The 15,190-nt window shown below is 41.5% G+C and overlaps 1 protein-coding gene across 5 annotated transcripts in view; it reads left to right on the forward strand.

The window, feature by feature from the left end:
* Window positions 1-658: 658 nt before the first annotated feature.
* Window positions 659-15,190, forward strand: part of LOC118788777 (FERM, ARHGEF and pleckstrin domain-containing protein 1-like) — a 78,872-nt gene continuing 64,340 nt past the window's right edge. For all 5 annotated transcript variants that reach the window (XM_036544838.1, XM_036544842.1, XM_036544839.1 and 2 more), the window contains exons 1-2: window positions 659-841; window positions 11,249-11,441. In XM_036544838.1, coding sequence (XP_036400731.1) covers window positions 11,271-11,441 — 171 coding nt within the window. In that variant the 5' untranslated portion in view covers window positions 659-841; window positions 11,249-11,270. The remainder of the gene's footprint in view (window positions 842-11,248; window positions 11,442-15,190) is intronic.

Genomic DNA, 15,190 nt, shown 5'->3' on the forward strand with positions numbered 1-15,190 from the left:
AGCCCTGTGTGGTGGGAGTGGTTCCAGCGGTACTGTACATTTTTATCTGCAGTAGTTTGACGCTGTTGAGGATCATTGGACAGATGGAGTATCAGTTTGGATTTTGGAATAAAGGATTTTATCACAACGTGACAATTTTGTGGCCGTTTGGTGGACAGCCAATACACCTCTTGCTGAAGTGTCTTCCGATACCTTTTTGAGGGAACTCCATGAATATCAGTTCCCTGCCTCCACCCATGAATATCAGTTCCCTGCCTCCACATACAAACACTGAAGCACCCTGTGATCTCTGAGGGGCGCAATGTAAAATAAACCCATTACTGTTCATTTTACGCTTAATCGAAAGCAGATTCTGGGGCATGTTTCAAGCACATCTGCTACAGATTATGAGGCAGTTAAAGAACAGTTTTGTAAGTCGACTGCATGTCCAACGTATCAAATGTGTCAACGTTTTATTGATTTTATATAGGGCCATATATAAATAGCGAACGCCTTTTCTCTTTTAATATAGCAGCTAGATGGCGCGATGTAGCTATCTAAATTCCTCGGTTGAGCAAGCCCGCTCCTAGTAGGTGTAGTGCTAGTTACAATTGCTGGAGGCACTGTGCAGCTTTATTGTTCGGGTGGGCTAACAAACTCAATGTGAATCTACCGCCTCTTTCAATGTAATCCTGTATGCCTAACCAGTCGGTCCGACATGGCGACGGTGAAGAAGCCTCGTAGCGGCACAATCAATTTCTAAAATTACCAAATCAGTTACAACAGGAATTGCAAGGGGAAACAACTCCAACAATCCCCTGGAAATTGCATACGTACAACATCGGCAGATTTTAAACAAAGGGTAAGCAATAACATTTGCCGAATTCTCTTGTTCTCAGATCAGCCTTGTATACCGCTAGCTAGCTAACTTGTTTTAGGGGCAGATTAGTGTTAAGGGTATGGTCCCAGCCTACCTGTGATTCTTTTTATTTTGTGACCTTGCGTTCTCTTTTGAGTTCACTTTATATGCATAAACGTTGTTTCTTAACTTGATGTAGATTGCACGTGACAAGGTACAACTATTTATAAACACGTTTCAATACACAGATATTGGACAGAGATATTTTGCCGGTTCCATTGCCATCAAATGTACAATGACTGAGCTCTGAGCCACAAAGGCACACGGGCAATGTATTTGACACTCAGTTCAGTCATAGGGACCTAAAGGCAAGTAAACGCGTTGAATATGAAGACTGTAGATGCATGCCATTTTTGTTAGAAGTATATTTGCATCGACGGAGCGAATTAAAATAGGTTTATACTAGACAGTACTCTCATTCACCGGGCAATAGGATGTCATTTTCTGTGCAAAGTTGAAGGCATCGTGGCTTTAGTATGATTCATGTAGCGAGCGAGGTACTACGTATGATTATCTATACTGGTAGGCAGAACGCACCGCAATCTGTTGTGATTTTAATAATGTTGGTGTCGCAAGTAAGTTTCATATTTATTGAACGAAACTAAACGAAGTCGTGTAAAGAAGACTGTAGGCAGCATTTCTATAGAAAGTCATGTTGGTGATAATGTGCATGGTAATTACAACAGCTAGCTGGTTGGCTAGCAACGTCCCTATGAATGAGCGATGAAACCTTCGTACTGAACATTAGCTACATGTAACAGCTCTTCAGCTGCTCCCAGTCTATGTACCGGTGAACGCTAGTTTGCCTGTAGGCACATTACGTGCTGGCTCAACAATGTTCTTGTCTTTAGCCTACTGACTTATTAACCTTAAGGATTACTCTCCTAACCTACATTCCAAGGAGGTGTCAGTGATATTAATATCCTTCCGCTACAGAATATGAGTGGCCTGTTTTACACAATAAACTAATAGGCGAGCTACTGTATCGATCGTGGTAACTTCTGATCTAAAATTATGTTTTGATTGTTTAGGGTATGTCGTGAATTGCGCTTGGCGCATTTGTTGATATCACCTGCTGTCATGATTTAGTGAAATATGTTGTTAGCTGCATTACTGAGTTTTTTCGTTCATTTTTGTTAACGAAACCACTGTAGTATTGTTATAACACGTGCCCAGATGCCGTTTTCCCAGGTGGTGCAGATTTACGATATGCTTTTGCTTATTTGTTTTTGCTCCCTGCATTATTTTCTTAAGGAAGTCGCACTAGATTAGTTTGTCTATGATAGAAATAAATAAATAAGCCAATGAGAAGGAATAATGTTCTTTAGTGGGACATGCTCGCACAGAGCTGCCACCCTCTCGTAAGATGCTTGTCATGTTTGGAATTTCTGTATCTTCACCAAAATCTTTAAGGCAAGATGGGGTAGCCCGTAAACCACAGTGGCTTTCAAAGGAGAAAAAAAAAACACTTCCATTGCCTTGTTTTTCAAGGAAATGAACTCTGGTTTTGGCGAGATGCTTGTCACTGTTCTACTTCTTTCAGTCGGGATAGCTCGCCGTTTTCTGCTCCTGCGCGAAGTGTCAGGTCCAAACAAGTTTCCACAGTAAAACAACTGTTTTCGACAAAGCAGTACGTAGCATATTTTACATGTTGTAAGGGCTAAGTGAATTTTCATGTGATTTGCATGTTGCAAGATTTAGAGTTATTTTCTAAAATTGTCTTTTTAAAAAAATAGTATCATAATAGTAATGTAGTATAAATGGGAGCATGCGGATAATGAAATGAACTAATTATGGGAAAATGTCGCTGGCACCATGCGAAGTTTCATACACAAGAACAGTATTCAGGCTTGAATGATTACTCTTGCTCAGGACACAGTAATTAGTATGTGTGTGAGTAGCCGGAGTGGTCGAAATTGGAGCTGTCCATTTGCTAAACATTAGAGAGTACTTTAACTGCAACAGCAGTAAACCTAAGAAACCACGTGACAAAACGTGTTCTTTGAACAGTAATAGGTTTGTGACGACCTAAACCACACACGGTGGTTTTTAAAAGCTAATCTGCAGACTTCAAAAGACTTGTGCCTGTGTGCTGTAATATCGATATTCCAAAAACAGCAGGCTGACACAGAAAGGGTTAAAGCATATGGATAACCCGCGGGGGGGTCATTATTTATGACGGCCTGGTTTTAAATGTGTCGCCTCCATACGACCATGCAACCAAAAGAAATGTTGCCATTGGAACTCTAGGGGTTTGGGGGGGAACATGTACTAAAATCTGTTGTGACCTGAAACGAGTGACCGTTTATGTGGAGACATCGGGGTGTGTGATCCTTTATCTTTGTGCAGAAAGATTTGTGTAGGATTGTTCTGTTCCCACTGAAGCGACCAATACTTTGCAAAGTGGTTTAAAATGCCTCCCAGATCTGAAGCATTTCAGGGTAGGATGGCAGAGACGGGCTCAGCCAGGCTGCATATATTAAAATTAATTGAATACTGTTGTTGCAGAATTGAATTCACTGATTAGCTGTTAAGTAATCTATGCATGGTGGATTCTGTTGTCTGCACACAAAGTAAATGTTTTCTTATGCACCACTAAGGGCAGCGGAGACAGTGGGTGGTCTATTGCTGCGTTTTATAGCTAGCTTCAATCCAGTTTTTCGCTATGTAAGCAAGCTGTCCCCACATGCTCATTAAAGTGAGTGATTAATGCTGTAGATGATCAAGTGATTCATAATCTAATGAACTCAATGGCATTTCACAGAGAATAGCCATTTGATTTTCAGCATATTGTGTGTCAAATTGGGGAAGAAACGTGATCCCTCTCAATTTCACCTTATTGGTCATGCGCGCCTGCATCCCACTGCACAACCTTGTTAAGGTCAAATAATTTGATCTTTGGTGTTTCTGCCACACCACCTAAAGCTACCACTTGGCTCTTGCCAGTTCTTCCATTCTAACTAATGATTTATACTGTGTGTTAGCACATTCTTTGTGAAATGAACACGAGTGCTGTTGGTTCTGTTGTGAGTATGAGGAATGCTCTGAATTTTTCCCCCATACCAACTCGCTCTCATGAACCTTGCAGCGTCTGTAGGGAATCTTGTGTTTCACCCACAGCTGTTCTAATCCCCTTAGGAAATTACCATGTTGTGTATGTTTCATGCATTTGCATGTTGTTTTGCAGAAATGGAAGTCTTTTGTTTGCAAACTGTGTAATGTCAGAGGCTTGTTGCCAAAATTGACCTGTATTGCAGAAAACAAAGACTGAGACTCCACACATGTCTACAGACAGAAGATTTTTGTTCCACCGTATCAAATGAACAATTGAGTGAATGGCTAAAGTAAAGTAGAAGAATAATTGAATAAAATAATACAAATACAAAAATGGCCTTCTTTCATGTTTATCTATTTATTACTACTTTCAATTTCACTAATGGCTGCAGACAGTTAGTCAGACCCCTCAGTGAGTGGTGCTGTACCTCTTCAAATAGGTGCAGGGAAGTAGCGTTCAATAGTAACTGTTTACTGTACCTACATTTAGGAAAAGGGAGGGTGTCTACAGCGATCATCGGCTACAGTGCTAAAGATACATGAATTTATTGACTGATCTGGGGCAGTGCAACATGTGCACTGGTGGCGAGATGTGGCGAGGTATCTGTTCTCACGAACACTGCTGTTGACGAAGGTGTGTGGGTTTACATGGTGTTGTATGAAAAAAGAACACATGGTCTTTCATATTGTGTCATGCACATTTTATCGGCATGTGATGTGCTTACTGTAACAATGATAAATAACAATATTCATTTGTGAATGTCTTTGTGTATTTGTCACTTTCCGACATGCTTATGGACAGCCCGATGCATTACTGGCTTGCAGACCATGAGCAGATGCTAATATAACTCACCAATCCGTGGAGATGTTCCTGGATGCATGCAGATAAATCTAAATTCACCGTTAATTTATATTCATTCACTCATTCATTTTTAATTTGGGTAATTTTGTTTCTCAGATAGCTAGGAGGCAGAAATATCCTCTGTTACAGAAAGTCTCCTGGCTGCAGGGAATGGCAGTTGTGTAATTTTCACAGGTGTGAGCGTGTGGAACTGAAAAGTTCTGTGTGTGGTTCTGCTCCATGGAGGAACTTGCGTTTTAGCTCAAACCCCTATGTCTCATTACATTGGCAAGCAACCATAATCAACGACAGATTAAATCATACCTTGGACTTCTGTCTCATTATTCTGCTCCAGATGTCGATCTCCCACCTGCCGTGTTCTGGTATCACAGGTTTCCACAGTAGCACTTTTCTCTGGAAGCCCTGTGTGTAAACAGGAGCCCAGTCGGAGAGAGATGGCTCTGGCAGAGACACAGGAAGAGGCACTGGCAGACTCACTTATTTATGAGTTCAGGGGCAGAAAAGGGCAAGCGTCGCTCAAATTAATGGCTGCCTAAGGACTAGTCTGCTCACTCATCACCCAAGGTTTTGCTGTAGGGCCACTGTGCGAGGGAGCCAATGAGAGCGGGCTGCTGTCAGTGTCTGTGTGAAATGGAGCGAAAGAAAGGATGCGGAGGGGTTGTGATGTAATGCTTCATTTCAGAAACGATCAAAATAAAGATGGTCACCCGGCTTTGTTCTGGGGGTCTCTCTTTTCTTGTGCACTGGCAGTTTGAATGAGGTGCTCATCCAGGCCTGGGCTGGTTTCAGTCTGTCATATTGTCACATTGGGGTATTCCATGGAAAAATGTAGGTGTAGCCCTGCAGGAGCTACATAGGCCTTGATAATTTAGGAGTCCTTACACATGTTCATTTTTTCATCATTTTGGCCAAACTGCATCCTCAGAGGACAGAACAGCAGACTTGAATGGGTGTGCCCACCAGGAAGAACAGTGCCAGAATCAGAGGGTTTGATACAGCCATCAGCGTTAGTGGATAGTGCAGTGTGACAAGGACCTCGTTAGAATAGATAATTTCATGCTCAAGGAAAAGAGCATTAATTAGCTGATATGCTTGGTTTTTACATTACATGATTATTTTTTTCCCATAGAGTTCGAGGTGGGATACCATACTCGGTGCAAATCATAGCGAACGGCATGAGCAATGAATATTTAAGGGCATTCAGGGTTATCCTTTGGAAAAAAATGCTAAAATGGAAAGTATTTCATTGCACTTGGCAGCATCAAACAGCCATCTGTGTGCTTTGCATTTTGTTTTTCCAACAAAACACTTTCTGTGGGTTTCTTTTTTAAATGTTTCAGCCTGCTTGGTTTAGCTGTTATATCAGGCCTTTGTTCCCCGAAAGGTCACCTGTGTTGTACCCATGTTGACGTCACCACTGTAGAGCCAGATTATATCTGGGTACAGGTAGAGTAAGTTCCGTGGTCCCACACATATTTAGAAGTGTACTTCTATTAATGTTGAACCATGGATGGAAGCAGACTGTATTGTGTAAAACGTGGATGGACATGGCTCCCTGGCACCTGGCTGAGTATCACCTAGAGAAGCAGAAAGTTCAAATCTATGCCAAAACAATGGCGTCCATTCAGAGCTGAAGCACTGAGGTGGAATGAAAAGGAGAACTCTCTGGAGTACAGGTGTACGGTTTATAGCCCTGCTCTGTTGCACAGTGTCCTCGTTTCCTCATCATGTAACCCATTACTGCAAGGCCCTCCTCCTTGTTTTCTAGGTTATTGTCTTGGCTGTGGACCAGTTGCAGGAAAGGGTCATGAATGATGACAGATGGAACCCAGTTTGTTCGTTTATATGGGTTACCTGTGGTGTCTCCAAACTGTCCTGAAGTGGTTCCTCCGCTCCATTTTTGAGTGTAGAATTTTATCATGTTTATGTGTATAGATGACAGAAGGGAGGAAGCCACACAACACTGCATAAAACAGAACAGTTAAGGTGCTGAATCTTGTCAAGGAGTGGGCTTATGTGCTGAAATACAGTACCCGCTCCAGCTTGTGCCTGAAGGAAAATTTGTTTTATGAACAGTGGCATCAGTTATAAGCAGTGGTTATTGTTCTCCATGGGCTCATTGGTCAGTCCCTGTGACATCAGCTTATGAAGCGGCACACATTACATTATTTATTTCATAGAAGACGTCCTTAACCAATGCAACCTGCCTTGTGCAATTTTTAGACATTATCCATTTAGTAATCATATTATTCCCCCTCCAGGGATGGATTTTATGATTTAGTGATGTAGGGAAAAAAATCTCAAATTGCACATCATAGCACTGGAACACAAAATTTATCTTCACTGCAGTGCATTGGTATAATTTTGAGTGTGACATCCAGTTGGACATGCTTGCTCACGTTCATGTATGAGAAAGGCAGATATTCTTGTGCTCTCTATCTCTTGTGCTCAAATACAGATACTTGCAAAGCAACAGTAAGCAGAGGACAAGGGTGAAGGGACGCACACACTAACTCTGGCTTGATAAGTGAATCAGTATGAGACATTCACTTGCTTGTCAACTGCATTTCTGATCTTTGCTTTGTTAAAGTTCCATCTGCAAGAATCCATTAGTGAACACAAAAACCTCGAGATAATATAACATACATCTCAGATTCTGAGGTGCTTCCATCGGAATTGGTGTGTATTTTGACCTCACAAGATATCATCCCAGAGGGCAGCTTCATTTGTATTCATTTCAGATAAACCAGTTAGTTCTATCCCCCATGGAAGTGGGCAGGGCTTTCATTACTGAGCTAGAGTTTCACTGCAATTTGTTGTCCAATCCTGTTTTTCCAAATTGCTACTTACCTGATTTACTTCAGCACTTATTATAATTATAAAATTGCAGATGGGGGGTTGAAGAGGAGGAGCTAAAATTACCCAGAGATCTTCTCTGGAGAGTGGCTGCAGATTCTGAAGTGCAGTAGCAGTAATGTGTAACTGGAAACTGTAAGGAAAGAAAAGCCCCCTTCATCGTGCTGTTTTTATTAGGGGATGTGGAAGGGTAGATGAATGGCCGGGCTGAGTGAATGAGGGAGTGCTTGTCAATGTCCTCTTCTCCCCCCAGTCACAGGGCTGGTTCAAGTCCGTTTCGGTAACCCTCCAGCTGTATAAATGGATCCTGCCCATGCTGGACGAGGGCATCTACTACGCGAATGAATAAGCAAACATTGGGGTCAGATGGAACTTTCTCACACGGTCCTCCACAGCATGTGTTTTCAGATGTGGGTGATTAAATGCGTTCGCTTCGGCTGGGGTCGTTTTGCATGCAGAGGCATTTGTTTCTAGAGGCCTGGAGACGTTGCTGAATATTCACCTGATTTCACACGCACGGCGTTAACAGATGGCTGATGTGGTGAACAGTTGTGGGGTGGCGGCCATGATAAAGATGCCAATGTGTGGCATGTGGTTGTTATAGGCCTTGCTGGTTTCATAACCTTTCAATCATGTAGATCACCTCAAGGAGAACTGACACCTGATTGTATTTTGCTATAATTAAATTAAAATAGGTGCAGTACACAAAACATAATTATAACAAGATTATACAGTAATGATATTAAAAGGGGGCAGTGTAGTAGGGTAGACTATTAAGACAGAAAGAAGCACTAATTTCTGGATTCAGATTGTGTGTGTAATTTTATTGAAATGATCTTAGAAAAAGCTGTAGCAGATATTACATTATGGTGTAGCTGGCACCACCATTTCAACATTTAAGCTATTTTGTTGGCTACTGCATTACTCAGGACTGGCATGTGATCATGAAGCCATCATAGTGGTTTTTGAATTTCATTCGGTTTAAACTTAAAGCTCTTGACTTTCAGGATAATATCAGATAGGGAATTTGAATCATTATTTTCTTCCATCACTGTTATGATGGGCTGAGATGTGATTGTTACTTTGTGAAAAGGTTTGGCCCATACTCGGATGCCTCTCTGTAGGAGGTCAGGGCCTGGGTCATAGCCCCGATTACATCACAGCTATGGAATGCGTGGTACACAATGTGGAACTCCAGGCCCGTGGGGCTGCCAAAGAACAGCAGTGTTGCTGTCCGTCATCCTACAATAAACGCGTCGGTTGGAAGTAATATTGTTGTACTAGTCTGTGTTTTCATTTGGGCTTTGTCACTCTGTAGAAGAAAGTGTGTATGACTGAGGTGCAGTGGGTGGTGAAGAAAGTGGAAATTCCAGTTTTGAAGCTGAATACTTTGTGAGCTGGGCCGACATGATAGACCTCCCATTGCTCACTCCAAAATACCAAATTACTTTTCCATATTCTGAAGTTTTGTCAGGTTGATATCAGTCACCGAAAAGAAGCACTGTGGAAATTTTGATTTGGTAGTTGCTACTCCTCTTTTTTTTAGTTGTTCAACCTAAGGGTTTTGTTGTCTGCTCTCTGTATAATCGTTTTATACTGCTGTATTTTCAGGAAATGGTAAGGATAATGTACAACTGAAGTGCATTCAGCATACTTTTTTGCAGACCGTCTCCCTTCTGTAGATCTGTTCATAATGGAAAGGGCCTGCTTGATTTAATCTACTCTGCCAGTGACCTACTGAGGGGGCTTTCAACTTCAAAATTTTATCTGTGGGTTTTTGTAGTAGTTTAATTAACAATTACATAATTATGTCTGATGATATCAGTACAATTTCGGGTTTCACAGCGTATACTAAAATGTGCTAGTTTTTGTTGCCATTTTGGTTGAAACCATGATGTGGGAATTATTTTTTAAAAAGAAATGTAAGATTTATAAAGAAAATGTAAGAGAAGAACAAAGAAATGTGGCTGACAAATAGATGATAGTCTCAGGAGATGGGCGGAAGCATGGGAGGAAATGACAGATTTCAGATACATGGGAGAAGCATGCCTCACAGAGCAAGAAAGAACCAGGAGCTGCTGCTGCCCAAATGAACAGGCACTCATTTGTCAGTCTGTGTGAAACATAAAACAATGGACTATGAGATTACAATCTCCAGCAATTTATCATGCACAAGAAAATGTAGCGGTACTTTGAGTTAGTTAAATAAGTAGAACTGGCTTGTTGAGAGACAGCTATACTTCAGGGCTTCAGGAGAAAAGGAAGGAAAGGGAGTGATAAACATCAGAGAGACTGTAAGGTCAAGCCGTGGGGATGAAAAAGCAAAAAAGGAAAAAGACGGCCAAATACACTGTCAGTGAAGTCGACCTGTCTGTCCTTCAGATCCATTGTTAATTCATTTCCAGAATGTTTTGTCACGACCGGTCCAGGGTGTGCGTGTAACTGGTGACTTCTGTGACTGTAATGGATCCCTTTGGACTGACGTGAAGCTGTAAGCCTGCACATCTCATTATCGCGATCTCCATGGCGACTAGCCTTTGGTGACGCCACAGTGATACGCAGCCTGTGGGAGATGATTAACAGTGTGTCAATATGAGCTGCTGGGAAGCACTTCCTCATGTTTCCTGGCTTTTATTTTGAAGCCAGTACCCTGTCCTTTCATATCAGATCTTCTTTTGTGTTTTAGATAATTGTGTCCATAGATCCAGGAATAGATGCCCCTCATCTTATTTTCAGTGTGCCCTGATTTGTCTCAGAAATGTGGCTTAGCCATTTTTCCTCTATCTTCTTAAATTCCCATGGCAACAGTCACTCTGTGGAGTAAATAGGCTGTCATTGCCACAAATGTTGTGCACCACTGCCTAGATGCACATTTTATTACTGTAAATCTCTTATTACCCTGAATATCACTCAGGGTAAGAAATGTACAGAAATTTGACAAATTGCATCTCCCAGAGGCCCCATTCCTCTCAGTGGGGTTGTTACCATTAAAAATGTTTCTCTCATAATCAGTCCCTGATTACAGAAGCTGAGCCCTTACCCCTGGGTTTTGGTTTTTACGGTTTCATGCAAAGCTCCTTCTTCTGTATAGTTCTTGAAGTGGAGAGAGATCCTCCTCTTATCAGCAAATGAGCCTTTCTCCATTAGGTATATATGTACATTATATGAAGTTACCGACCACCTTCTGGTGCAGACTAAAGACTGATCACTTCAGACTGCACCTTGGCTCTTCAAACAAAGCTCATCCTCCCTTTTGATTTGTCTCATGTTGTATTGTTGTGTACCTTAATGTGTAGTGTACACAGTGTGTATTTAGAGTACATGTTGTGTACCTTATTGCACTTATCAGCATGTATGTGCTTGTTATGAGTAGATATCACAGCACTGTGTAATGGGCTGATGCACGTATGGATGTGTGGTCAGTAGTGTCCCTTACAGACCGCCTTCCATGCAGCTTTACCTGATGCATGTTGTCGTCTCCCTTGCAAGTTGCTCTAAGATAAGTGCATCTGCTAAATGAGAAAATGTGAACATATGTAGACGTGTAGATGAACGTGTGCTGTCTTGACTCCTGACAGGAGCGAGTCTGCAGGAGGGAAGATGGTGGAGCCGGAGCCGAGACCGACAGCGGGCCACAGGCTGGGCGCTCAGGAGAGCCTGGGGATCAGCACCCTGGACCCGGGGCACAGGCCCCCCGCCATGCCCCCAGGACGGCACATGCCCATCAGGGTCCGCATGCTGGACGACACGGAGGAGGTCTTTGAAGTCTCGGTGAGTCACGCGTTGCGCTCTGGGATGACTTTCCATAATCATTTGCTTAATGAGAGCGTTGTCATGATTTAAAGCCCCAGAGCTACAGCAGAATTCAGATATGAAAATGGAATACAGCATTTCTGGTGACTATTGTGATTTATAAGTGGTTTATAAATGACTTCACACATTTGAAGTTCAACTGAGGTTTTAGTATGGTAGGAAGGGCTTGTACTGTAACTGGATATATAGTCTCTCAACTCACTACCAATGCAGCCACATGAGTGGCTGACTGCCCTCTGCCACCAAGCAAACTTTACCAGTGGCAGGAAATACTGGGAAACCCTTTGTTGCCGTAGTACAGGGCAGGACAGTGTTCAAATTACTGTTCTGAATCAGGTGTTTTGTTTGACAGCACGGTGTAGACTGCACACAAAAGGATTTCACATAAATTGGCAAACACACTCAGGAAATCACGAGAAAACAAGTAGCTACAACTCCTCCTTCATGCAGACATTGTTATCAGACACCCTGAGATCATAGGATACCAGACAGGAGTTTGGTATCCTATGATAAAAAAGTTGTTTTTATCATTGTTATTGTTGTTAGTTTTTATGGTTGTATACTATAGAAGGCTTACTTATAATTTTAACAGTGCTGTTAGTATTTACTAGCATAATGTTTGTTACATGTGTTTTTCTAGCCATTTAATTTAATCTTATGGTTGTTTACTACCTATCAAAAAGTCTGTCAGATTTTTCCTGCATCCCTTGGCTTAGTATTTCTGTTACTCCATTTACACCTAATAGAAAGCCAAAGAAACAATGAATAAAAATAAAATGAAGAAATCCAAAATCAGAAGAGATCCAAAATCCAAAAAAAAAGACAAAGAACAGACTCAACAGGGTTCTGGAGTAAGAGTGCTAAAGACTGATTTTATTTTTTTCTTAAAATATTTATGTTTTCTTTGTTGATGTTATGGCATTCACTGTTTGATTTTTGTCTTTCTAGTGAAGACAAGTGATGTCTTGTTGCTATCAATTACTGGTTTATATTGCAACCAAATTACATTTGAAGACTTTCATTACATGAATGGATCCAAAGACTGATAAGTCAAAATTTGTTGTGTTGAATTTTGAGTTCTGCTCCCTGGCCAGAAGGCAATGGAGGCATATTGCAGTTTAGTTTTTCAGGTCTGGGTATGAGTCGAGGGAATGGAATCAGTGCATGACCAGACTTTTATTAGTAAGGAGGTTTTTTTAAGTTTTTTACAGGTATGCAGGGGTGGTGACTTTTTCCAGAAAACTGTCAGTTACGTTATGTGTCTCTGTTAGTTATCAATGAAACAGTTGTTTTCCACCATGAGTCAGTAAGTTGCCATCAAGGTCCTGATAAACGTTCCAGTTGGGGACGTTAATGAATGTCCCGATATTCAGTTAACCATTAATGGCTGTCTGACTAGTAACACTTAATGGTCTGACCAATAATGCACTCTCTGAAAAGAGGAAATGTGAAGAAATGTACTAGATTTCCATTCTAGGTTCCCAGTGCTCTCCTTCATTGAACAGCAAACATGGTAAAATGGCAGCTTTATAAATGTTTGTGGAGCCAGAGTTGTGGTTAACACCACCTGTTTAATCTGGATAGTTAGTCTGAACAACACAAATATAGACGAAGCAAAACTTGATCATTGTCTGGTGTGAGTATCTCCATCTCCATGAACTGATGATGACTTAATTGTTGAACCATTGTCTTCTGTGCACTTTATTTTGGTTTTGCAATTGCTTACACTGGAGCACCTTATGGTATGTAAATAGATCAGACTATTTCTACATCAGTGAAAGCAATAAAAATGTAAAAACATACAAATTTATTTAAAAACTATAAGACTCAACTGTGTGTGAGTTTCTTTTGTTTTGTCTAGAGTGTGCAAGGGCTACATATGCATTAGTGTCCGTGCATAGTCTTAACGTGGGTTGTAATTAGCTATGAGAGAGATATGTTACAAGATAGGTGGGCATTATTGCCACAGTTAAAAATAGCTCCTCCTTTAACCTTCCAACAGGACCCTCCAGGTGAGGCAGTGACATCAATGTCAGGAGCACAGTGGTGGAGCTGCTTATTAGCAGCAAGTGATTTCCCAGAATGCTCTTTGGCACACCCACAGGGCAGAGGAAGGAGAAGCTAGGTGTCTGCACAGATTTCATCCCGACCTCACTCCAGATGGTTTTAGCGTAGCGTGTTGGCCATTGTCCTTGCCACAGCTGCGCTGGTGCTAGGTGGAAACTCCACATGGGACTCTCAAAGTTGCCGTGGCAGCCATTCTGCTCCGAAAGGCTTGGTGGAGAGTAGGATGGTCATGTTGTTCCTGAGCGGAGTGAATATTCATTAAGATTGAGTATATTTGCCAGCATGTTTATTAAAAAGATCATGTGCTGTTGTTTACATTTTAAACTTGTTTACTTGTAAAACCCCAAATTAAAGTTCTGTAATCCATTTGCGAAACAAAATTTTAATTACTAATTTAGTCTGAGACTTTTAATGTGTCTATATTTGGTACTTTAATGGCAACAGCTCAAGATCTTAACTTCTGTGTAGACCTTATTCAGTGATTCACAGTCACCAAGGACAGTATTTACAAAGTCCCGAAAAGCTATCTGAAAGCAATGTGAATGTTGACATATTAATGTTACAAGCACTTTGGGGGTTGTTAATTGGTGAAGGAGGTGGGTTCTGGGAATCGTATGAAACTAATGAAAAAATGAGAGTGTCTAGTTATGAGGTGGTATGTTTTTTGATTGTGACTTGGGGAGCAGTAAATTCAGTAGTAACACTTGGGAAGACTGAACACAAACTGGCCATTCTCAATTCTTAAAGAGGCACCAGGGCTTTCTGGCCGATTACAACGCAGCCGAAGGGCGCTTAACCCTCACTGTGCAGTTGGCTGTGAAAGGACCGAGAGAGGTAGCATATATTCACACAGCAGGCTCGGGTAGTCAAGGAGCAAGCCCCTGTGACACCTATGCTTGTAACCTGACCTCTTGTGTGTCACTGTTTGCTGAAAAATGTATGGGAGGAGAGTGATGATCCTTTGTGATTCCTGAATATTTTAGTGTTTCCCTGCTCATTGTCAAGTTCCTTTCAGCTTTCTTACAGTTCACCTGATGATCTCTGTGCGCTGTTTGCGAGCCACCACTGTAGTGTCACATTTTATTTTCTCTCACAGAGAAAACAGAAGAACTTTGATACTGTTTTTGTTGCAGTCACTAAAGCATGACTGAACATCCCATCAAACAGTGTCAGCTGGAACCAGTATATACTCCTTTCAAAGATAATGACACATCAGTTATTCAGGTACAGAGTGGTGCTGCAAAGTGTCTCCAATAAATATCCTTGGAACATAATTGAAGACTGGCCATTTTTATTTTGTAGAAGGAGTAGAGTCTTCTCTGAACCTAAAATATGTCAGGAAGCTTCCAATTTGGGAGTGAGGTCTCTCGACTTACCAGGCTTTAACAAGTATGTGATCAACCAGAGCTTCTAGAACATATGGAGAAATGTTGTAGTCTACACCACTGATTCTCAGTCCTGCTCCTGGGGACCCCCTGCTCTGCACATTTTCCATATTTTCCTGCTCTACCTACCCGACTGAACTCACCAGTGGCACTTTTGATTAGCTGAGCACACCTGATTTAATCAAGAGCATATTAATCATACTAATTAGGTCTGTTAGGAGCAAGGATAGATAGAAGATATGCAGGCGAGTGGGC

This window comes from Megalops cyprinoides, chromosome 14, assembly GCF_013368585.1.
Source record: "Megalops cyprinoides isolate fMegCyp1 chromosome 14, fMegCyp1.pri, whole genome shotgun sequence".
NCBI lineage: Eukaryota > Metazoa > Chordata > Actinopteri > Elopiformes > Megalopidae > Megalops > Megalops cyprinoides.